Below are 26,194 nucleotides of genomic sequence, written 5' to 3' on the forward strand. Positions count from 1 at the left end.
CCATAACAACAGATTTCCTTCTCTTCAGTGTTGTAGCATTCATAACTTAAGGGATCTCCTGCCAAGGTCAGCCCAATGTCTGGCCTGTATACCAAAGCCTTTAGTACTTATAGGTATCGTATGTCACATGTATGCTCCCCATGCAAGGTGTAGGGCATAAAGGTGACATACGAACACACACTTGGAACTGAAAAAGCCCCAGGAAGAACAGAATGCCCATATGGACAAGGAAAAACACACGCATCCAGAAGAACAGAAAAAACTCCCTCTGCCAAGAGGGCAAGAAAAGTACAGTTTTGTACCTACCATAAATGTAGATGTTCGAGTGTTCACCCTGCTGCAGTCATCACACTTGGGTTATCCTGCCGTCTGGCGGTCCCCGCAGTCGGCCCGAATTCCAAAGTCTTGGTCCGGTGTCGGTTGCTGACGCTTCTTCCGTGACGTCAGTGCACCAGGGGTATATAAGAGGCATCCAACGCCATTTTCTTCAGTTTTTCTTGCCCCAGATGTCAGGTGCCCCCAAAAGGTAGGCAAAAAATAAAATAAATAAATATATATATATATATATATATATATATATATATATATACACGTATGGCTATATAAAAATAAAACAAAACCCTTAAGTACAAGCAACTACACCACAGAGGTAGTATAGAATAAAGTGGTAGAGATAAGTTCAGCTAGTTCAGAGGGTATGGAGGGAGGGTAACCTGGACTGCAGCAGGGTGAACACTCGAACATCTACATTTATGGTAGGTACAAAACTGTACTATGTTCATCGTGTTACCCTGCTGCAGTCATCACACTTGGGTTGAATCCCAAAGCTCAGGAGGGTAGGTGGAGTCAGGGTTAGAAGAAGCTAGTAGGCCCTGCAAAACTGCAGTGGCAAAAGCAGCTCTAGTCATAGAGTAAAGAGGTAAGTGATAGTGTTTGGTGAAGGTGTGCACTGAACTCCAAGTAGCAGCTTCCAGAATATCCTTGGTTAGCACTCCCCTGAGAAAGGCTGCTGATGTAGCTGTAGCCCTGGTAGAGTGGGACCTAATGTTAGCAGGTACTGGTTTCCCATGATGTGTGTAGCAGAAACGTATGCAATGTCCTATCCATTTAGAAATGGTCTGTTTTGAGATAGCTTTTCCTTGTGATCCTGAAGCATAGGCTACAAAGAGCTGGTCAGTTTTTCTGAAAGCCTTAGTTTTATCCAAGTAGTAACGTAATTGCCTGTGAATGTCCAAAGACTGCAGGAGTCTTTCTCCTTTGTTCTGGGGATCTGGGAAGAAGGTGGGCAAGTGAATGGTTTGGTTTAGGGCCACAATGGATGCCACCTTTGGCATAAAGGAAGGATTAGTTCGTAGAGAAACTCTATCTTGATGAAAAATGAGGAAAGGTTCCAATGCCATTAGTGCCTGTAGCTCTGAGACTCTTCTAGCTGAGGTTATTGCTAGTAGTAGGGCAGTTTTCCATGAAAGAAATTTTAAATCAGTTGAAAAAGCTGGTTCAAACGGCAGCAGTGTAAGCTTTTCCAGGACAAAGTTAAGATCCCAAGTAGGTGTTGGAGCTCTCCTTGGCGGTCTTAAGTTCTTAGCCCCTCTGAGGTACTGTCTTAGGAGTGGATGTGAAAATAAAGGAGGATCCGTGCTGTAATGAGCTGAAATTGCTGAGGCATGGATCTTAATAGATGAAAAGGAAAGCCCTTTGTGTAACATCTCAGTTAAATATTGTAGAATCTGAGGAATGTTCGGCTCCAGGGGATTTAGGCCCTTAGCCTGGTTCCAGGCGCAAAATCTTTTCCATTTGTCTGAATAGGCTTTCCTGGTGCTGGGCCTCCTGGCCTCCAGAATGACATCCATAACAGCTTTGGATAAAGGTGTTGGCTGGTTGTTTAGGTAATTTGCCATGCAGCCAGGTTTAGAGTCTTGAGCTGACTGTGTAGAATCAAATTGTCTTGCTGGGTGAGCAGGTGAGGAATTTGTGGCAAAACCCATGGTGGGCCCTGGGCCATGTTCCTTAAAATTGGATACCAATGTTGGCATGGCCAGTCTGGTGCAACGAGAATCATTTGTGGCCTCTCTAATCTGACTTTCAGCAGTACCTTTGCTAGAAGAGGCAGTGGAGGGAAGGCATATATTGTTAATGTTTTCCAACTGAATGAAAGGGCGTCCACTTTCCAAGCTAGTGAATAGAAGGTCCTTGTGCAAAAGTTTTGAAGTTGGTGGTTGTGGGGGCTTGCAAACAGATCTATGTCTGGGCGTCCCCATTTTTGGGCTATCATTCTAATACTTGTGGATCTAGTTTCCATTCGTGTGGATCCATGATGTTTCTGCTTAGGTCGTCTGCCAATGTGTTTTTCTTTCGTGGCAGGAATTGTGCTTGTAATTGAACCTGGTAAGACAGTGCAGTGTTTCACAAGGTCATTGCTTGCCTGCATAGAGGGTAGGAATGTGTGCCCCCTTGCTTGTTTATGTACCACATAACTGTGGTGTTGTCTGTCCTTATTAGTAGTTGTCCTGGGTGTAGAAGGTCCTTGAAAGCTGTTGGGGCATTCTGCACTGCTAGCATTTCTTTTTAATTGATATGCAGGTGTCTCTAATCTGTAGTCCATTTGCCCTGAATGCACTGTCCTGCCATGTGTGCTCCCCAAGCATAGTCCGATGCATCTGTTGTCATAGTTTGCCTGGCTGTGGGTAAGGTGAAAGGCTGACCCTTGTTGAGGTGACATGCCTGTGCCCACCACAGAAACTCCTGTTGAAGGCAGGGAATGAATGGAATCACTGTTTCCAAGCTGTGGCTGTGCTGAGTAAATACACTTTTCAGGTACCATTGTAATTTCCTCATATGCAATTTTGCAAATGGTATTAGTAGTATGCAAGATGCCATGAATCCCAAGGCCTGCAGAATTTTTCTTGCAGGGAGTTGGGTCTTTGTTGCCATTATTTTGAAATATTGAAACAGCTGTCATTGTTTGTCTGGCATGAAATAAGCCATCTGGCCCATTGCATTCAAGCTGGCACCCAGGAATATTATGTTTTGTGAGGGCACTAGTTTTGATTTATTTTCGTTTACTGTGTACCCTAGGCAACTTAGAAGGTGTTTGACAAATGCCAGATGCTGTAAAAGAATGTCCTTGCTTTCTGCTTGAATAAGACAGTCATCCAGGTATGGGTATATTTGAATTCCTCTTTGTCTGCAGTATGCAATTACTGGTGCCAGGCATTTTGTGAAGACCCTGGGCACAGTAGATAAGCCAAAGGGCAGTGCAGAGAATTGATAATGCGTTGAACCTGCAATGAAGCAGAGGTATCTTCTGCAATTTTGTCTGATAGAGACGTGCAGGTATGCCTCCTTGAGGTCCAAAGTGACTAGCCAAGCATTCTTGCCCAGCATGGGAAGAAGCTGCTGTAGTGTTAGCATCTTGAATTTTGGTACTTGCAGATAGGTGTTCAGAATTGAAAGATCCAGAATGGGTCTCCATGCTTTGTCCTTTCTTGGAACCAGGAAGAGTCTTGAGTAAAATCCTTGTCCTTGCTCCTGTGTAGGTACCTGTTGAATGGCTCTCATGTTCATGAGAGCTGTAATTTGTTTTTGTGCCTCTGCCCACTGATTTGGTGGCCGGTTTGGCATTCCTTTGATCCTTGGTAAGGTATGAAAGTGGAATCTGTACCCTTGAGAGACAATGTTTAGAACCCATTTGTCTTTTGTGATGATGCGCCACTTGTCTGCAAAAAATGCTAATTTTCCTCCCAACGGTGTTGCCAGGAGAGATTTGCTTGGTAGTTTGAGGATAGAGTCATTGTGTCTGCCTTCTGCTAGCTTGGGGCCTGTCTTCTCCTCCTTTCTGGGTAGCAGAACCCCATTGGCGAGGTTTGTAAGGGCCCTGTGACTGACCTCTGCCCCTTGGGCATCTGTATTTGCCCCTCTGTGATCTGTCTGAAGCTGGAAAGAACCAATTTTTTGTTGGCCAATTTCTGCTGAAACGAGGGGGTTGTACCTGCAAGAAATCCTTGACCGTTTGCATAGATTTAGCCTTATCCTCCATTTTCTTTAAAACCTCTTCTGCTTTGACACCAAATAATACATCCTGTTGTAAAGGTGCATCTAATAATTTTGCTTTAACATGGTCAGGGAGGGTTTGCTCTTTTAACCAAGCATGTCTACGAATGACAGAGCCAGTAACAGCTGCTCTACAGGAAGCTTCCAGTGAATGAAATCCGCATTGTAAAGTATGCTTGCCAACCTATTCAGCTGCATGCAACAGATCCTGCATTTCCTTGAATTCAGGCTGTTCTGAATGTGTGCTCATTTTTTGTTTTAACTGAGACATCAGGAATTGTTGATACTTCAACATATGAAACTGGCAATTTAATGCTCTCATAGCCAGAGTTGCGGAGGTGTATATTTTCTTTCCCCATCTATCTAGGGCTCTGGAATCTCTTTCAGAGGGCACAGGATTTTTAGCCATAGAAGCTTTTGCTCCCTTAGGACCCTGGGATATGGTTTCTGGGTCAGCTAAAGGGCTTTTATAAAGGAATTTGTGTGAATCAGGTACTCTGTAGTATCTGTCTGGTTTGGCTGGAGCAGGAAGTAGAGAGTCTGGATTTAAACTAGACTCCAAGTAGACATCATCCACAATATCTAAAACAGGAGGGATAGCAAGAGGTCTGTGCTGGGGTAATAAAAGGAACTCTTGGATCTGAGTAATCATGGCCTTCCCAGTGGAAATGTTCCCTCATGGTATGTAATGTTTCCCCAAAGGAGTAGTCTTCAGGGGGAGATGCTGAGGGAATAGAGTCTTCAGCATCAGAATCCTCATAAGGTGGAAAAGTGTAATCCTGTTCCTCAGAAGAATCTGAGGAGAGAGAAACCTGGTCAGAGGATGCATAATCCTCCTCTTGTCTTGGTCTTTTATCAGGAGGGGGATGGGAACCCCTGATAAGGGTAATTAAATCTTCAGCCATCTTAAGCATCTGTTTCTTAGGCATGGGGCCTTGACCTGTAGACTGAAGAACAGTTTTCTTAGGTTTTAAAGGAGTTTTAAGCTTAGCATAAGATTTAAAGGTGAGTGTAGTCGGTCTGAAGACACCTTCTGCAACCGAAGGTGTTTCCTCTGCACCGGTGTCGGTAGTTGGCTGCGTAGGCCTAGTAGACTCCGCTTGGGAGTTGGCAGCTGACTGGAGTTCCAGCTCTGCGGTCGTCAGGGGCTGCGTAGGCACCTCACTGAAAAACGGAGAACCGGCGACAGGCCCAGCTGAGGCCTCGGGGTCTGGCTTATTCCTAGGCTGCCTGTCCTTATCCTTGCATTTTTTTATGAATTGTGGTCGTCGGCTGCTCCGACAGCATGATATAATTAAATTTCCTACCAAAGTAATGCCGTGTGAAGTCAAAACGGCGTTTGATAGTGCGTTTATTAAACCTAGCGCAAAACTGACAACCTGTGACGTCGTGGTCTGGGCCTAGGAAAGGAATACAATAGGAATGGAAGTCCTTATGAGGTATTTGCTTCCCACAAGAAATGCAATTGTTAACTTTTTCTGACATCGGACTGAGGCAAGAAAATGTTCCCCAACGGGGTACTTAGCTTTATTGAAGACTTCGGACTGAAATTCAAATTGAAAATCTTAGGTGTTGGCCGACCGGCACTTGCGAACTGCTTCAGGCACCGCGCGGCAAGAAAGACTGGAGAAAATGGCATCGGATACCTCTTATATACCCCTGGCGCACTGATGTCAGGGAAGAAGCGACAGCAACCGACGCCGGAGCAAGACTTTGGAATTCGGGCCGACTGCGGGACCGCGTGATGGCAGGATAACCCAAGTGTGATGACTGTAGCAGGGTAACACGATGAACATCAAGAGGCTAGAGCAGAGGGAGGAGGAATGGGTGATCGTATACTGCAACACCGAAGAAAAGGACATCTATTGTTATGGTAAGGTTTTACACAACTGCACTATGTCCTTCCATATCACTGTTGCAGTACTCGTAACCTAAGGGAATGTACAAAAAGTCAACAGGACGCCTGGGAGAAGGATGGAAGGAACAGCCTTTCAGAAACCCATGCAGTATGGCCCTGATAAAACCAGCCCTGGCAATAACATCCAACTTGTAATGTTTATTGAAGTATGAAGTGAGGACCAAATAAGCAAATTCAAGGATGTAATTGTTATCCAGACCTTGAAGGAAAAAAAAAAGCACCAGAGGAGGCAACGGCCCTGATAGAATGAGTCTGTACTGATGAGGAAAGACATTTAGCATGAAAAGAATAAAAAAATGGCATTAGATATCCAGGAAGAGACAGTTTGCTTAGAAACAGCCAAACCCAAATACCTGGGATGAAAGGAAAAAAAAAAGGTTATCAGATTTGTGAATGACCTTAGTTTTATCCAAATAAAATCTGAGCTGTCTATGCAAATCTAAGGAGTAGGGAACCTTCTCACTGGCAGACTGTGGAGAAAGAAAAAAGGAAGGCAAATGAATAGACTGATTAACGGACAAATCATTAACCACCCTAGGCATAAAAGAAGGATTAGTACAAAGAAACATCCTCTCTCTATGGAAAATAAAAAAAAGAGAACAGCCACGGCAGCCTGATGTTCAGACACTCGTTTGGCTGAAGTAAAAAGAAAAAAAAAGAACAGTCTTCTAAGCCTGATGTTCAGACACTCTTGGCTGAAGTCAGAAAAAAAGAACAGTCTTCTAAGTACAATGTTGTAAAGAAGCAGGCCCAGAAGGAGCCTGTTTCAAATTTTCAAGCACAAAACTGAGGTCCCAGGAAGGTGGAAATAATCTTCCTGGCAGGACTTATATGAAGGACGCCTTTTAGAAAGAATAGTTGTGTAGGAACTTACCATAATCTTAGATGTCCTTCTCTTCCATGTTACAGTATTCTCCCTACTGTTATGATGCAACATGAGAATAGAAGGACATCTTTCTTGATCTTGAGTATAGACAGAGGAGTCAAGGACAGATGAGCAGAAATCGCTGACACATGAGCTTTAACTGAAGAATATGCTAACCCAGCATGGAGCACATCACACAAATAACGAACCAGAGTAACTTCCACAGATAGGGGATCCTAATGACGATACAGGCACCATACAGAATATCTTTTCCATTTGGACATGTATGATTTTCTAGTAGCAGGTTTCCTGGCCTAGTGCAGGACTCAAAGCATGTCCTCAGAAAAGAGGTGCCTAAAAGGGAACAAAACCCTATCACCCACAGAAGAGTGGACAAGTGAGGATAGATATGGGACCCCTTGTCTTGTGTGAGAAGATCCACCTCAGTGAGGTAAACTTGTTGCCCCTGGCCATGTGATAAAGAAGTGGGAACCAATGCTGTCTGGGCCAAAAGAGTCACTAGCAAGATTTTTGGAGAGTCTTGCATTATCTTGTGCAAGAGTCATGGTAACAGAGGAAGGGGGGTGTACAAAAATATCCCCCTCCAAGAAAAAGATAGGGCATCCACTTTCAAAGCCAGAGGACTTGGGTTTCTGGAACAGAATACAGGAAGTTATATGTTCAAAGGGGAAGCAAAAAGATCTGAGGAATACTCCACCGATGGACAATGTACCATAACACATTTATTTATTTATTTATTTCAGTTTGGTGACCGGGGGGGTCCACTGGGCTCGAGAGCCCATTTTCAGTGGAGGCCCAGGGAGAAAAGCTCCAACATTACATAGTAAAAACATTACATATTGGAAAAAAGTTGCAATTCATGATACAGACACATAAGCTAAGCAAAATACAATTGATATAGAGGGTAAGACAAACAGGAAAATTGGTAAGGTTTTAATATTACATTGTAGACATTGAGTTTGTGGATTAATTAACTATTCAAAATTCAGACATGAACTGGTACTTTGTTAAAGTTGCACTTTACACAGTAAGCATTAAGCATTCAGATAAAGTACCCCTCAGGACGCAGATACATAAGATAATCAAGTTATAGTAGCAATTGAGGGTGCAGACACTTTTGAGAACAGAGACATGAAGTGGTGCAAATACTTTGTAGAATAGAGACATGAGCTAGTACATTAATAATTTAACAGATAGGTCATATGTTGCAAGGAAAAAATTCCAAGAGTTTATACAGAAAATGTGTCTTGTTTGGGTGCCAGAGCAGGTACAGATGAAGGGAGAGGAGAACCGGGAATGAAAACTAAATAATATGTATGAAATGTACAAGAAATAATGCTGAACAGAGAGTCATTTCTAGAGGTGTTAAGAGGTCAATTATAGAGGAGTTAAGTAGTAGGCAAAGGGGAAGTAGGGAAAATATGATTTAAATAGAGAAGAGAAGAAGGCTAGGTGGGTAAAGTGCAACTGCACTTCCACTTAGAGAATAAGTACGAATGGAGATGTGATTTGAAGTTGTTAGTGTTTTCAATAGTTCATAGAGAAGAAGGGAGAGAGTTCCATTTTTTGGATAGGGAGAAGGACAGGAGGTGCCGTCCAGCAGGGCGGGTTGGTTTGTAGATGGTGAGAAGGTTTAGGTGGGAAGATCTAAGTGGCCTGTTAGGAGTGCAAGGTTGTAGGAAGTTGGAAAGAGCAGAGCATATGGTAGGGTTAAAGAACAGCTTATGGACAGTAGTAAGTTGGAGGTAGTCCAGATAGTTGGAAAGGTCTAGCCAGTTAAGAATGTGGCGGGCAGAGCAATGGTGGGAGGTGTGTGGCTTTTATGGCAAAGTTGGAGATTTTATTGTAACAACTTTCCATTTTGGAAGAGATTGAGGCAGATAGGTTAGTTAGTACGGGTGCATCATACATTAGAGTGGGGAGAAGGTAGGTGGTGGCAAGGGTTTGTCTAGTAGAAGGAGTGAGATGGTGGATGTTTCTATATAGTAGGCCAAGTTTTTGATGGGTTTTTTTGATGTTTAGTTGAATATGTAATGCCAAATTTTAGGTGTTCATCTATGGTGACCCCAAGTAGTTTAGCATAGGGAACGATTTCTATAGTAGAATTGTTGTGGCTTCTGACTTGGAAAGAATTATTATCAGGTGGGCAGGATTTTGAAGGATTGAAGAGTAGTATTTTAGATTTGCTAGCATTTAGAGATAAATGTTTTTTCAACATCCAGTCCTCAGTGGCAGAGAAGGCGGTTTGTGTGTAAGACTGAGGTTCTGGGAGGTTGGTGGCTTTGCAGATTAAAGTGGAGTCATCAGCATATTGTACTATTTTAGTATTTGGTATGGCTGAGTGGAAATCATTGACAAAGATGTTAAAGAGCATAGGGCCGAGAATAGATCCTTGGGGAACTCCAGTAGGAGTGGAAAGGAAGTCAGAGGTGTCTTTCTTCCATTTTACAGCTTGAGATCTATCAGTTAGATAACTTGAAAACCAGGACAGGGAGTTGTGAGAAAGGTTAAGATTAGCCAGAAGGCTGAGGAGATGTGTCGAAAGCTTTGGAGAGGTCTAGTAGAACTGTAGAAACGATATTTCCGGAGTCACGGGCATGGTTGACTATCTCTAAGAATGAGAGGAGAGCAGTAATAGTGCTATGGCCAGGGCGGAAGCCATGTTGGGTTTGAGAGATTAGACTGTTTGCAGTTAGGAAGGGCATTAGTTGGGTATGAACACATTTTTTCCAGAATTTTAGATATTGGGGAGAGGATGGCTATGGGGCGAAAGTTAGAGGTATTATTATTTTTACCACCTTTATGAAGAGGATGTATAAAGGCAGAACGCCAGAGCTTGGGGACATAAGATTCTTGTATGGATCTGTTGATTAAGATGCTAATGGGGACGGCGATGCTGTCTGCAGCAATTTTTAAGAACTTAGAGGGAATGTTATCTGGGGCATTGGAGCATGGTTTCAACTTGCTGAGGAGTTTCTTTATGTAGGAAGTTGGAATTGGATTAAGTTCAAAGGTGGGGGGGGGGTTAGGTTTAGAGGCTGGGGTAGAATGACTATCTTGTAGGGGTGGGGTGTTTGGGAAGGATTTAGTTAGTTCAGCAATAGAGTTAATAAAGAAGGAGTTGAAAAGAGAGGCGATTTCTGCATCGGTCTTAGTAGTATCAGGGCAAGGGCTGTTTTTAGTGTCTGGGTGAAGGAGTGAGTTGATGGAGTTCCAGAATTGTTTGGGGGTTGTGGAGTGGTTGGTATGGAGTTTCCTATAGTAGGATTACTTATCCTTGATTATGTGTCTTTTGGTTAGGCTGCGGAGTTGCTTATATTTAAGGAGTGTTTCAGGAAGTTTATTGTGCTGGGAATGTTTCCAGCATTTATCTCGCTGTTGCATAAGTTTTTTTGGTTTCCTTGGTTAGCCATGGTGCGGGGTTGGGTTTGACTCCATAGATCGTGGAGGTGCTTGGGTATTAAGTACATTGAGGAAGGTGGAAATGAAGTGATCAACAGCGTTGTCTATTGGGAGTGTTTTTAGAGTGTTCCAGTTAGTTTGTTTGAGGGTGTTAGAGAAGGTTGTAGGGTTGAAGTTAGTAAGGTTTAGAGTATGAATATAATGGTGCTGGTGAGGGGAGGAATGGGTTGCTCGAAAGATAAAGGCAGGCAGGTGGTCACTAATAGAATCAGGAAGGATACCAGAGTCTAAAATGTTGTTAGGGTGCTAGTTAGTATCCAGTCCAGAGTGGATCCTGGAGGATTGGTTTTGTTGGGTCTGGTGGTAGAGTTAGTAAATTGGGTGAAGATGAAGAGATTGACAGCAATGGTGGGACTTTGGTTGTTAATTTTATTCCAGTCTAGGTTGACGTCACCTAGAATGTAGGTCTCTAGGTGGATATTAGTTGAGACCCATAGGAGGATATCTTCTAAAGTAGTTGTGTTGTTACCTGGGGGAATATACAGGGATATGATACAGATACTTTTATGAGTGTTCATTTGTAGTACTCCTATGACAAGTTCTGCAGTGCTAAACTGAGGAGTGGGATTTGGGCAAGGAATAATGGGGAGTGTATTAGAGAATACTAAGGCTACTACTCCACCTCTTCTATTCATGCGGTCATATCTGATGGTTTGGTAACCAGAGGGTAGAATTTCTGAGTCAGGGATGTATGGTTTTAACCAAGTTTTGGAGATGGCTACTATGTCTGGTTGGTTCTGGTTAAGCCAGGCATGGAAGTTAGTTACTTTATTTCATAAACTTTGGGCATTTAGAGTAACTAATTTAAGGCTTTTGAGGCAGGCAGTCGTGATGGTTATTGGACGGATGGTGTTGCTGATGAAACTAAGTCCAGGGTTAGGGTGTATATCACTTGCTAGAAGTAGATGGGTGAGAAGAGGAGGTAGTAAGTGGTTAAGTTTTCCATTTGAGTGTGGGGGATGACATGGAAGAGGTTTAGGGAAGTTGTGTTTTGCTACTGTGGGTAAGATCTTTGGTTTGAAGTAGTAGAGGTGGTTGGGCTGGACTAATGAGGCTGAGATGGTGTGGAAGTGAGGTATTGTAAGGGTGAGATGGGGGCTGGGAGAGTTGCAGTGGGATGAGAGAGAAGGGGGAAGTGGAGTGGAGAAATAGGAGGTAGCATGGAAAAGTAGAGTTAAAGTTAAAGTTAGTAAGATATTAGTGGGGGTAGAAGGGTAGGTGACGAAGAGGAGTTCATAGTGAGATGGTATAAGTGTAGAAGATGGAGTAAAGAAGGAGTAATAGTGAAGGGGAGGTAGTAGGTATGGAGTGAACAAGGGATGAGGAGTGGAGTGGAGGGATTTGTATAAGGGGTGTGGTTATTATTTGAGGGGTGGGGGTGAGAGAAGGACGGGTAGGGAGAGGAGGACTATGAGTGGAGGGGAAAAAGATGGGAGGTGACGTTTGGCAAGAATAAATGTAGGAGTACTGGGGCGGGTGGGAATTGGGGGCAGGGTAGGGGAGCGGCAGGGCGAACGGAGCGGGTAGAGCCAAGAGAGGAGAATCCTGTTGGAGAAAAACAATCTGTGAGAGAGGCTATGGACAAGGGCTAGTCCTGCTGAACTGGGTAAGTGTCGATCTAGGGGAAACACTAAGGGTAGGGCCAGAGAATGACTGGTTGGGAATAGAATAATTAGATTAGTAGCTCATGCGATGTGATTTAGAAAGTAGCACAAGTAGAGTACATATCCTGGGGAGTGCTGACATCTAGTGGTGGAAATGGGGTAGTGCTTGGGTGTTAAAGACTGTGATATACCTATGGGATACAGGGAGTTTTGTAGGAGGGGTGTGGGGGCTTATGGCTGTGGGAGACTGCAAGCACACACACGAGAGGTCAGGTTAGAACGGGATAAATGTATGCGTACATTTCCAAGGTATGATTAAACTACCTACACAGTGGGTTTCTGATTAGGTTCCCAAGGCAGGTAGGCCACAGTTTAAACAAAACGGGCAGTTAAGGGTGTCCTTTCAGAGATGGCAGGAGAGCTTTCTTTGAAGTTTAGTAGCAGGGATGGCACCTGGGTATAATGGACAGTGGGTTTCTGATTAGGTTCCCAAGGCAGGTAGGCCACAGTTTAAACAAAACAGGCAGTTCAGGGCATCCATTCAGAGATGGCAGGAGAACTTTCTTTAAAGTTTAGTAGCAAGGATAGCACCTGGGTACAATGGACAGTGGGTTTCTCATTAGGTTCCCAAGGCAGGTAGGCCACCTCTCTCTATGGAGCACATCTCTATTTAGCATCCATTCATGAGCTTGTCTACCACTAAATTATGCTCCGAGGGAATGCAAACTGTCTGAAGAGTCATTCACTTGATACTGAACAGCTAGATCTCAGACGAAGAGCTAGTCTGCAAAGAAGATAGGACCTTGTACCCCACTGCTTGTTGACATACCTTATTGCTGTGTTACTGTCTGTGAAAACTTTGAGGGGCCAGGGAAGAAAAAGGGAATGAGCCAGAAGCAGCATCCTCATCTCCTTTATATTGATGTGGCTAGATCTCAGATGAAGATGTCAAAGATAATGAACCTTGAGAGAGCCAAAGGAGACCCCCCCCATCCCCTGTATGAGGAGTCTGTAAAGAGCTCTGCAAACAGAACTGGAAGCCCCAGGTTGAGAGAAAGTTGATTAATCCACCACTGATGCTCGAGCTTGAATCAGGGAAGGAATGGTATTGGGATGTCAAGGGGGTGGCAATGTTGGAACCACACTGAACGGAGATACCACTGACACTTTCTCATGTGGAACCTGGACAGAGGGAGCATATGAATTTTGGAAGCCATGAATCTGAGGACCATATAACATTCCCTAGCTATGACAAAAGCCAGAGGAACAAAAGACTGAAAAAAAGGCAGTAAAAGACAGGCCCTTGGGGCAAGCAGAGATGCCAGCATAGGGATGGTCTGAAGCCTGCAACCAAGGAAAATATGATCCTGATAAGGTATCAGAGTTGATTTCAGAAGTTTATGGTGAAGCACAGACTCTAACAGGAAAATAATAAACTGGAGATCCTGTAGCAGAAGGGGAAAAATATGAATGAGCAAATTGTCCAAATAGGAAAGATCTGAACTCACCTCATCCTGCAAAAGGCAATGAAAGGACTGAGGCATCTGGTGAGTACCCTTGGGGCAGTAGAAAGGCCAAAGGGCAAAGCACAGAACTGAACATGCAAGGAAGAAACAGAGAAGCGTAAAAAATTCCTGAAAAGGGGACGGATGGGGATATGAAGGTAAGCATCTGAGATCCAGGGAGACCAGAAGGCCTGGGGTAGAAGGAGGAATAGAGTCTAAAAAGACAACATTCAAAAGGAAGGAATCTTGAGAAAGGTGTTCAGCTGGGAAAGATCCAGAATTGGTCTCCAACTGCTCTCCTTTCTGGAAACCAAAAACATCCTGGAATAAAACCCCTCCCTATCTGGGCATTAGGCAGCTTGAATGGTGCCCTGGACCAAAACAGAATGGAGCACCTCTGGGAAAAGAGGACACTGTTCCCATGGAGATCGAGGGATGCACAAAAAGGGAAGAAGGAATTTCCAAACCATGAAATACCCCTGGTGAAGAACCCAAGAGTATGTTTTGAACTTTAACCAATTTGGAAGAGAAAGGGGGAGATGGAATGATAAGGGAACCTGGTTGAGGGAAATGGGAAACAAACTGTCAAATGGAACCCGGCTTATCCAGGAAAGCAGGTATGTGGGAAATTGGGGTTTCAGTACACTTAGAACTCTTTGTTCCCTTAGGTGGAGAGCAAGACTGCCTATGAACTAAAGCAGATTTGGAGGGATAATTTCTCTGAAACCCAATAATAGCAGAAACAAAAATATGTTTCAACTCCTGCAATGCTTTACCTCTTATCCTGGGGAGACTTGCAAAGTTCCGCAGCAGTAACACCCAAAAGATTTTTATTATACAAAGAAGCATCCAACAGTTTGGCCTTAATGTCATCAGGCAAAGCCTGAAGACAAAGACAAAGGTAATGCCTCATAAAAGTACCAAGGGCAAAAGCTCTGGAGGAGGCATCAGCTGCATTTCATAAAGTGACAAGCAGCTTGAGAGGTAGAGCCCAACAGGGAAAGGGCAGAATCCTTCCCCTCAGAGTTAGGAAGGTCAGAAACCACTTTGGAAACATGAGAAAGGGCAGCCAAGACATATCTGATCACGTGAGTCTGGTAGTTGATGGCCCGAATGGATAAACTGGCAGCAGTGTAAACTTTTTTGCCCAGCCTCTCCATAGCCCTACTATCCTTATCTGAAGGGAACAACTTGATAGACAGCAACAGCTTGGAGGCCTTGTCAGAACAGAAAGACACTACAGAATGATCAGAAGAAAGGCATTTATAAAGAAATTTGCATTCATCAGGCACCTTGTAAAATCTATCAAGTTTTCTTGGGTGTAGGGGGCTGAGAATCAGGGGCCACAGAAGCTGCAGAAAAGATATCCAGGATGGCAGCTAGGACAGCAGGAACAGCTGATAGTTTAGAAGACTCCATCTGGAGGAACACATATCTTTTCTGAATGTCAGAGACTTGAGAACAACCCTAATTAAAAAGTCTCCATCATACAGGCAACAGTAGCCCCAAAGCAGACCTCCTCCATACGGGAATTTGGACTAACAGAATCCTTTTCCTCTGAAACATAGTCCAAGGTGAAGGAATTTGAGAAGAATAGGCCAGGGACTCTCCCCCAAAATCCAAATCCTCATTTGATGAGTTTAGTTCCCTGGGTCTTTTAAGAGGAGTGTGGAAGGGGCAGGCACAGACATCCCTTGAGGAGGGTTTAAAAGTCATTACAGCATTAAATAACTCCTGAGTAAAAATCCTGGCATTCATAACATGGATCCTTACCTTCAGGGGAAATATGCTTGGTTTTCTGTATCTTTTTCTGTGGAACATCCACACAAAACACCCTCAGAGGGTCAGACCCATGGCAATATTCAATGAGTGCATTAGAAATCTCCTCCCTAACTAAGATCTGCAGAATCCCATCCCCATTCCCTTGGATGTAATCAGCTGAGATCCCCCCTCAATGTTAGGGAGCAGACATTTGTAAAGCCTCCGAAGACATCTAAAATGTCAATCCATGCCAGCCTCTGACAGGGTTACGGCAACAGGAATATGACGCAACGACCAGACAATCCGCTGAGCTTTCACTAGCCTCAAGAGAGACGTCTGGGGGGAGGCTGAAAAGCAGCTGTATCAGACTGAAGTATTTTGTCCTTTTTCTTGGCAGATGGCTGACCTCAGGGATGGGAAGATTCAGCCTTAGCACCTTGAGCCAACAGCTTAACATGCTGATTTTCAAGTTAAATAGATAAAGAGGAAAGACAACTACTTAGGGTCTTAGGGACAAAAGCCTGGAAAATAAAACACTGCGTATGGTCGTTGGAAGCACCCAAACAGAAAAAAACACTGGCCATGACTCTCTTTATAGAGAATTTGCCTCCCATACTGACATTTTCCTTTCTGGCTGACATGAACCCAACAGTACTAATTAAAAAAGAAAGATAAGAAGAAACCCCAATGGGGCACTTATCTGAAACAAGGCTTGGTAAACAGCACAGTAGAAGGGTGCTCTGACCAATGTTCAATGATGGCATTCAGACTGGAGGCAAACAAGTTCTCAGTATGTGCATTCGTATATCACCTTTATGCCCTATGCCTTGTGTGGGAACATACATCTCATGTACAATGCCTGTAAGTACACTAAAGGCTTTGGTATACTTGTCAGACATTGGCCTGTCCTTGTCAGGAGACCACTTAGGTTATGAATACTGCAACAGTAATATGAAAGGACAACTTGCCTATTACAACAAAACAATTAAAGAATAAATTGAACATTTAAGGTTCAAGTATAGCTCAGATGCTCTCTAATGAGGTCTGTCACCAGAACATATTAGAAAAAAATCCTTGTGATTCATAGTCCCCTGAAATGACTTTCTAGGCATTGTGCTTTGCTCACCTGAAGAAATCCACTGACACATCCAGATCTTCCTCTAAAACAATGGCAAACTTTGCATCCTAGGGGAAAAAAGAAACAAGCTAGTAGCATAATCGAGATTTTCTTGGAAAAAAAAAAGACCTGACCATCTTTTCCAGTAGCAATTCATGGATTCCTAAAGTCTGTTACAATGCCATTGTTAACAGCTGTAGTGCCATATATGCAAAATGAGATGTTGTAAAGGTCTCCCACCATTTTACTGACAATTTATACCTTTTTGGTTATCAAAGCAGTTCTCTGATAATTTCTACCAAATATAATTAATGAAATGGAATCTTTATATCTCAGACAAAATCAACAGCTAACATGATTTAAACTATACAGTTTATTTAGACAGTATGTATTTCTCAGTTAACACATCTATATGTAAACATATTTCCCCTCTGATGAGACAGTTCATTTCAACAGTAAGATGCCAAGAAGCATTCCACACATGCTGCAAACATCAATGCAGCTAATTGGCATCTCTGCAAACTAAAAAACTCATTTACAGGGGTAACGTTGCACAAAGGCTACAGTGATGACAATGACTGCCATATGGACAGCAGTTCGAATAAGCTAACAGCATCCGTAATATAATTTACACAACTGGGGGAAATTACTCTGCATAAGAATAGTATTGTATGTTACAGATTCATCACAACAGTAGATAACAGATTAAAAAAAATAGTGGATAACAGATCCAACGTCTTTCAGCAGGTTCCATGTTATGTTAGTTTTAACCTGGACTCATCTTTAATAACTCTACAACTAGAACTAATCACTATGTAAAACTCTGACATCACAAATATAAATGAGTGGGCCCTTTACTTTCCTTCTAGTTTATATCCTCAGTGAGAAGAAGCGTGGATGTTAGAGAGCACACAACTTTAAGAGACAGTAATTCTATCCCTATGATGGTTAGAAAATCCTCCAAGAAGAAACTAAGATTCAACTATCTTTAAAAAAGAAAACTTGGCGAATAGAAGGTGAGAGGACTACCTGTTAAAAGGGTACATGCCAAAGGCTAACTGTTAAACTGAGTACTCGCATATTTAAACTAATATACTTCCAGATGCTACTCCAGCAGGTTATACATTACAGAGTGAGGCAAGTTCAACAGCAATTCACCATGACTGGTAACAATGAAAAATGTCATCTAGGAAAGAACTTAAACAATGCTGCAAAGAATCCATCTGAAGGATAGTAAACATCTTGAAATGTATGCTATGCAAAGAAACGGTCTTTAAAATCAAAACTGTCACTGAGAACAGCTTCAAATGGCAAGGTGTTTAGTGCATTCATTTAACATCAAAGTTGGACAATCCATAAAACTGAAGCACATGTCTTCATTCATTCACTCTACAGCTGCCTGCTTGTGACAATTCAGGCTTGGAAAGGAGCTGGAGCATATCCCAGCACTCAGGAAGCAAAAGGAAAAGAAGCCATTCCTGGAAAGGATTCCAATCAGAGAAAACAAGAGAAACATAGGGACATTTACTCACAATGTTCTGAACAAATGCAAGCAATAGGATGAATTGTCAACCTACTTTTAGCACACCTTTGGAATGTAAGAAGAAATTAAACCTCCCGGTGAAAGTATGCCTGAACATAAGGAAGACACAAGCAGACTTCACACAGAAGGCATCTCAGCCAATAACTTAACTGGATAATCAAACATTGTGATGCAGCAATACTAACTACTTTGCCACCTATTATCACCTTGACAGCAAATACTGATATTCTTTAATGAATATGGTGTCTAAGGTAATCAGACATACACAGGAACTGTTCCACTGCCTGAAGCAGAAATGGGTCAAATATTCAGTACAAGCAAAAAGCACTGCTGCTCAGTGGCTTAAGATCTCTGCCTAACAGCTTCAGTGTTCAATCTGATCAATACTCACTGTTTCTGTTGAGTTTGCATGTTCTCTCCATGTACGGATGAACCTTCTCTTGGTACTCCAGTTTTCCTCCCACTTCCCAAAACCGTGCTGGTTGCCGCTATTCTAAAAAGTGTCTATTTTTACTGTATTTACCCCTGCCCTTGTGGCCTGGGTCATGGCTGAAAATAGCTCTTTGATGAAAATTCAATTATTTAGTTAATAAATTAATAAAAATAAAGTAATCTCTTTTGGGGACTTTGTGCATGCACCCAGGTTCACTATCACCCGTCCAAACAAATCTGGTAACTTTGCAACTACCAAGCCTCTAAACCAAGTACACATATAGAAAAATTTCTACATATCAAGCAGGGTAAACCAATGCTTCTATGTCAAAACAGAGCAATACACAGTGGAAATGGTAGAGAATCCTAGTCTCTTTGTTTATATTGCATTATATTCAACGAGCCAAAAAAGGAGAAAGTTGATCTATGTAATCTGAGTGCCTCAGCTGTCCTACGGAAGCTGTCAAAACTTCCATCCATCCCCCCATTCCAGGAATCCAATGCTGCTCTAAAAATTGCTATTTATGTTACTACCTACCTTCCAATCCAGTAACTCCAGTTCCAGCCACCAACCAATCATCAAGAATAATGTCTAATAATTTAGTACTAAACACTAAGGATATAAGCCAACACTGATGTTCATTCTAGAAGACTCAATTCCCAAAGTCTCCATTCGCCTACAATGTGGCCTGCTCAATAGACCATGTTCCCAGTCTAACAATAAAAAAAAGTACAGTTGTGTACACTTACCATATATGTAGATGTTCGAGTGTATTCACTGTTGCAGTCATCACACTTGGGTTATCTGCCTGCAGGTAGCCCTCAGTCGGCCTGAATACCAGAGGCTTAGTATTTCTGCATCGGTTGCTGTCACTTCAGGACTGACGTCAGGTCATCAGAGGTATAAAAACAGGCAGCCGACACCATTACATCAGTTTTTCTTGCACCAAATGTCAGGAGCCCTCCAAATAGGGAGCTAAGTTATGGTGGAAAAAACACCACAAGTAAAATGTAAATACCAATAGCCCTGTAAGGGGTGAGTAACAGAGATAGAGAAGGAGAGAGAGCGAGACAAGGGAGATGGAGGGTGGGAAACCAGGACTGCAGCAGTGAATACACTCGAACATCTACATTTATGGTATGTATACACAACTGTACTATGTTCTTTGTGTTTCACTGTTGCATTCATCACACTTGGGTTCATTCCCAAAGCTGAAGAATGGGTGGAGGCAGTCAAGAAGAGATTGGGCTGGCTAGTATGCCCTGCAGGACTACTGTTGCAAAACCCACTCTGAATTTGGAAAAGAGAGGCAGGTGGTAATGCTTGGTGAAGGTGTGAACAGAACTCCAGGTAGCAGCTTCCAGAATGTCCCTGGTAAGGACTCCCCTGAGGAATGCTGTTGAGGTAGAGGTTGCCCTACTGGAATGTGTTCTGACCCCCTGAGGGGTTGGTTTCCCATGGTGTTTGTAGCAGAAATGGATACAATCTGCTATCCATTTGGAAAATGTCTGTTTTGAAATGGCCTTGCCCTCTGCTCCTGGTGCAAAGCTGACTAGCAACTGCTCAGACTTCCTGAAGGGCTTAGTCCTATCAAAGTAGAATCTGATCTGTCTGTGCACATCTAGAGAGTGCAGGATCCTTTCCCCTTTATTTTGAGGATTAGGGAAAAAGGTTGGCAAATGGATAGATTGGTTGAGAGCCAGACTGGACAACACTTTAGGCATAAAAGTAGGGTTAGTCCCGAGGGAGATCCTGTCAGCATGAAAAATAAAGAAGGGTTCCACAGCCATAACTGCTTGTTGCTCAGACACTCTTCTAGCTGAAGTGATGGCCAGAAGCAAGGCTGTTTTCCAAGACAGGAAATGTAACTCTTTTGATGCTGCAGGCTCAAAGGGGGGGGGGTAGCGTGAGCTTTTCCAGCACAAAGTTAAGGTTCTAAGCAGCATTGGGGGCTCTCCATGGTGGCCTTAAGTTGTTAACCCCTCTCAGGAACTGTTTGATGAGAGGGTGAGAGAAAAGATGTGGCTCAGTGTTGTAATGAGCAGAAATGGCAGAGGCATGGATCTTAATGGAAGAGAAGGATAGGCCTCTGTGGAGTAGGTCTGCTAGGTAATCCAGGATGAGAGGTGAGGAGGGCAGTGCTGTGTCTGCTCCTTTAGAGTGAATCCAGGAACAATACCTTTTCCACTTATCAGCATAGGGTTTCCTTGTACTGGGTCTTCTGGCTTCAAGAATGATGTCCAGCACCTGCTTGCTTAGGCTGGCCACTGGAGGAGAATTCAAGGAATAACCCCGGCTGTATGGTTCAGGGTTTGCAGTTGTGGATGCAAGATCTGTCCCTCCTGTTGAGTGAGGAGGGTTGGTATCTGGGGTAGGTGCCATGGTGGCACCGGTGACAGACTGCACAGCAGTGGGTATCAGTGCTGACATGGCCGGTCTGGGGCAATCAGGATTGCCCTTGGTCTTTCCTGTCTTATCTTGAGTAATACTCTTGTAATAAGAGGCAGAGAGGGAAATGCATAGATTGAGAGGTTTGCCTACTGCAAGGCTAGGGAATCCACTTTCCAGGCCCTGCTGTGAGGTGTCCTGGTGTGGAATTTGCTGAGCTGGTGATTGTAGAGGGAGGCAAATAAATCCACCATTGGGGTCCCCCATTTCTGGGTTAGAAGGCTGAAGGTGTTGAGGTCTAATTGCCACTCATGTGGGTCTAGGAGATGTCTGCTTAAGTCATCTGCCAGAGAGTTTTGTTTGCCTGGCATGAATTGAGCTTGCAGATGAATATACATGGTCAAAGCAGTCTTCCACAGGGTCATGGCTAGCTTGCAGAGTGGATAAGAGTGGGTTCCCCCCTGCTTGTTCATGTACCACATCACTGTGGTGTTGTCGTTTTTTTATTAGCTGGGGTCCTGGTGAGAGTAGAGATCTGAAAGCTGGCAGAGCATGCTGAACAGCTATCATCTCTTTTTGGTTGATGTGCAGATGAATTTGGCTTGGGCTCCAGTGGCACTGAATGCACCTGTCGTTCAGATGTGCCCCCCAGGCATAGTCTGATGCATCTGTGGTAAGGGTCTGGGTGGTGTGGGGTTGTGTAAAGGGAAGTCACTTGTTGTGGTTGCATGCTGCTGCCCACCAAAGAAACTCTGTCCTTAGACAAGGTATGATAGGTATGATGGTTTCCAGGTCCTGAGAATGTTAGCACCAAAGACTCTTATGTACCACTGAAGTTTCCTCATATGCAGTCTGGCATATGGAATTAGTAGAATGCAAAATGCCATGAACCCTAGAGCCTGCAGGATTTTCCTTGCGGATAGCTGGGTTCTGGTGGTCATTTGAGTGAAGTAGCCTGTTAGATAGGTTTGTTTTTCTGGAGTAAGGAATGCCATCTGGGATGCTGTGTCCAAGCTTGCTCCCAGGAATACAATCTTTTGACTGGGGACTAGTTTTGATTTCTTTTTGTTGATAGTGTACCCCAGGGAGGTTAGAAGGTCCTTTACAAATGTCAGGTGCTGCAACAGCTTTTCATGACTGTCTGCCTGAATCAGGCAATTGTCCAATTTAGGATATATTTGAATCTTTCTCTGTCTGCAATAAGCAATGGCTGGAGCCAGGCATTTTGTGAAGACTCTGGGAGCAGTGGATAAGCCAAAGGGAAGTGTAGAGAAGTGATAATGCATAGATCCTGCCCTGAAACATATATATTTCCTGCATGAGTCCCTGATAGGGATGTGCACCTAGGATTCCTTTAGGTCTAGGGTGGCTTAACCAGGCATCTTTGGAGAGCATAGGGAGGAGCTGCTGAAGGGTGAACATTTTGAATTTTGGCACCACCAAGAAGGTGGTTAGAATGGAAAGATTTAAGATTGGGCACCAGGTGCCCTCTTTTCCGGGCACCAGGAAAAGTCTGGAATAAAATCCTTGACCTATCTGTTCTGCAGGAACAGGCTGAATTGCCCTTATGGAGAGCAGGGATTGAACTAGGTTTTGTGCCTCTGCCCACTGGTTTGGAGGAAGGTCTTGGAACCCTTTTGGGGTTGGCAGCATGTGGAAATAAAAATTTGTACCCCTGGGATACTATGTTGAGGACCCATTGGTCTTTAGTGATGGAGGTCCTGTTTTTTGCATGGTGGGCAAGTTTTCCTCCTAGGGGCACGAGCAATTGGGCAGAGGTGAGGAGTGGAGTTGAAAAGTCATTGTGAATTCTTTCTGTAAGTGGGTGGCTTAGCACTCCCTGTTTTAGAAGTAGAGGAACTCCATTGCTTAGATCTTTGCATACCCTGAGACTGTAATCTGGGGGGGGGGGGGTCTGTTTCCCCTAGGTCTAGTTTGAGATGGCCTTGAGGAGGCTGGAAGGACCAATGTTTTGAGTGGCAATGCCTACTGAATCTTGGAGGCTGCACTTGCAAAAAATCTTTGTCTGTCTGCATAGACTTAACCTTTTCTTCCATCTTTTTTAGAACCTCTTCTGCTTTGGTGCCAAACAGACTGTCCTTGTTCAAAACATCGTCCAGTAATTTTGATTTGACATGGTTTGGCAAGGTCTACTCCTTAAGCCAAGCATGCCTTCTAAGTATAGAACCTGTGACTGCTGCCCTGAAAGATGCTTCTAGGGCATCAAACCCACATTGCAAGGTATGCTTGCTGACTTGGCTTGCAGAATGCATAAGCTCCTGTAATTCTTTATTTTCTACATAGTCAGGAAAGGTAGATAATTTTTGCTTAAGCTCCATAGTATGTTGCTTGTATTTCAGCATGTGGAACTGGCGATTTAATGCTCTGATGGTGAGTGTTGCAGAGGTGTATACTTTTTTACCCCATCTGTCAAAAGCTTGGGAATCCCTGTCCGAAGGGTTGGGACTCTTAGCTGTAGTTGCTTTTATGCCTTTAGGCCCTTGGGAGATGACCTCTGGGTCAGCAGAATGATTTTTGAAAAGAAATTTGAGAGAGCCAGGGACTCTTAAGTACCTGTCTGGTTTCCTTGGAGCAGGGGGTAATGTATTAGGAGTTAGACTAGATTCCATAAAGACATCATCCACAACATCCAGAATAGAAGGGATAGCCAAGGGTCTATGCTGTGGCAAATGTAAAAATTCCCTGAGTCTCTTTATGGACTGAGGATAATCCTGGCATTCCCAGTGGAAATGCTCTCTCAAAGTATGTAAGGTTTCACCAAAAGAAAAATCCTCTGGAGGGGAAGCAGAAGGAATGGATTCCTCTGCATCTGAATCCTCATAAGCAGATAAAGGCCTGTCTTCATATTCAGAAGCCTCAGCATCGTCAGACTCTTGGTCTGTTAAAGCTACTGGGGACAGTTCTCTTTCTCTTAGCAGGGGAAGGCTGGCTTCCCTAGTCAGCATGATCAGGTCTTCTGCCATTGTAAGCATTTGAGATTATGGCAAGGAAGCAGGTGCTTGAGTTTAGGTCATCATTTTTTTGGTGTAGCTCGTACTCTTGGCCTTAGAAACTCGGTAGTTTTAGTCAGAACTGAAGACGTGAAAGAAGTCGTCGGTTTGTGTCGAATATCGGTAATGCGAAGAACTTCCTCGGAAGCCAGTGCCTGCACAGCGGCTCTGGACCCATCCAAGGTAGAGACATCCACAGGTTCGATAGTCAAAGAAGAGTCTCACGGCATACCAGACTCTGAATGGGTCTCAGTAGTGGCCTGTAAATCCATCGAAGCAGGCATCAGAGGCTGCGAAAGCACCATACTGAGTACCGGCAAACTGGCGACTAGCTTAATGGGAGTGTCGTCGGCAGTTTTGGACCTGTGCAGTCTGGTCTCTGTCTTTATCCTTGCATATTTTCAGATGATCGGTAGACGGATGGCTTACCGAAGCCATTTTGGAATATGGAGACCGAGAGCAAAAGAATTTAGCTAAAATAAGGGCCCAACGACTAATAGTTTGGGCACTGAACAAAGTGCAAAACTGACAGTGAGGTACGTTGTGGTCTGGGCCTAAACACGTGACACAGTAAGAATGGAAATCTTGGTTTGGTATTTGTTTTCCACAGGCGAAACAATTAACTTTTTCTGACATTGGTTAGAGAACGAAAAAAGGATCCCCAATGGGGTACTTAGCTTTAGAAGACTTCAGGATGATTCAATTTGGAAATGAAAACTCGGGTGACGGCCGACTGGCACTCGTGCAAACTGCTTCTGCTTCGGGCTCCTCGGCAAGAAAGACTGATGTAATGGCGTTGGCTGCCTGTTTTTATATCCCTGACGACCTGATGTCAGTCCTGAAGTGACAGCAACCGATGAAGAAATGTTAATCTCTGGTATTCGGAATGACTGAGGGCTACCAGCAGGCAGAGAACCCAAGTGTGATGACTGCAACAGTGAAACACGAAGAACATCTTGTGTTCAGCGAGTTTATCACGTTAATAGACAAACAAGTAAAATTTATGTTCCCTTAATCTGCTTGGCCATTTCTACTCTTTCCTATACTACGTTTCTTTTCCATAATATTCCTATCACATTTACCCCTTACTGCTCTACATATCTCATCTCTCATTTTCTGAAGAAGAAAATTTAAGAAGCTTTCGTAGGCTCTCCTTGTACTATACACCTTGACAATAGGAAAAGCTATATAGCTTCATTACAACGGAAGTCCTATACTTCAACATTACTGAATATTTGAATCAAGAAAGGCATACATAAAACTGTATAAAGAAAAATAAATTGGATGTATAAATTACATGAAAGAAGTTCTAAACAAACTACACTGAATACTTATTGAAGCAGAATCTCAAGTGATGCTTAACAAGTACCTGTAAAGGTACAGCTTGACCAGTGCATGACAAAGACCATCTACCCCCGACATACACCCAGTGTATCTGATGCTGCCTTTTGCTCATGAACCTGACAGCTTAGGATTTTCCATAAAATAATGGCCAAATAACTTTTTTGTCTGCCACATCCAGCTATGGAACAGACAGTCAAGAGGAAAAGGTAACAACTCGCAACACTCCACTCACTACACCCAGACCAACTAAACCAACACCTTCAAAACCCACACATAGAAACACCAAGACATATACGGAGGCTCTGATTAAAAATCGAAATCTGCCTAGGCAAGGAAGACCACCAAAGCAGACACACAAGCAACCTCATCCCACCAACACACCCCAAACAACACACAACCCACAAACTCGGTGTGCCACACAACCACAGCCCATAAGACAAAACAACACACTAGTGATAGGTGACTCTATAGTCAGGCAGACCGACGTCCCACTCACCAGGCTGGACAAAAAGAAGGTTATTGTCAGCTGATTGTCAGGTGCCAGAATCCACCACATAACGCATACACTCAGATCACTAAAAGACAAGTACAAATATGACTCTGTCATAGTCCATGTTGATGTAAATGACCTGAGACGTAGCTTCCTGGACTACATGAACAGAGACATGAAAAAGCTCTCCAATCTTTTAGCCCAGGCAGGTATGACCCTAGCCCTGAGTACCATCCTGCCTTCAACAAAAATGATACCACAGTACAAGGATAAGATGATCAACTTCAACAATTGTCTAGGCTTCTGCTGTCATTCAAAGGGGATCCAGTACCTGTCTGCCTGGGATGACATGCCTGACAGGCCACAATGCTTCACCAGAGATGGCCTGCACCTGTCACCCCTGGGATTCAGGATATTTGCCAAGGCTCTTGCCGCCCCTATAGTGCCTTTTTTAGGCAAGGCTCAAAAAACAAATCCACCACCAAAAGAACTACAGGTAACAAAAAACTGAGGGCAATGTTACCCAATGCTAGGAGTCTAAACCTCACACTCACTTGAGGCACTCCTCAAAATGGAGAACATCGATATCTGTGCAGTGACTGAGACCTGGTTCAAGGCTCCCAAGAGCTCCCCAGCACTACCAGGCTATAATTCATACCACACATTTCGGCCACAAAACCCA

The 26,194-nt window shown here is 43.6% G+C and overlaps 1 protein-coding gene across 7 annotated transcripts in view; it reads right to left on the minus strand.

Moving 5' to 3' along the window:
- POMGNT1 (protein O-linked mannose N-acetylglucosaminyltransferase 1 (beta 1,2-)) overlaps positions 1 to 26,194 on the minus strand; it is a 1,898,302-nt gene that overhangs the window by 905,890 nt on the left and 966,218 nt on the right. For all 7 annotated transcript variants that reach the window (XM_044085953.1, XM_044085951.1, XM_044085948.1 and 4 more), the window contains one exon: positions 16,313 to 16,371. In XM_044085953.1, the coding sequence (XP_043941888.1) occupies positions 16,313 to 16,371 (59 nt within the window). The remainder of the gene's footprint in view (positions 1 to 16,312; positions 16,372 to 26,194) is intronic.

Source organism: Protopterus annectens, chromosome 10.part0, assembly GCF_019279795.1.
Source record: "Protopterus annectens isolate FY-2018-M chromosome 10.part0, PAN1.0, whole genome shotgun sequence".
NCBI classification, from domain to species: Eukaryota; Metazoa; Chordata; order Ceratodontiformes; family Protopteridae; genus Protopterus; species Protopterus annectens.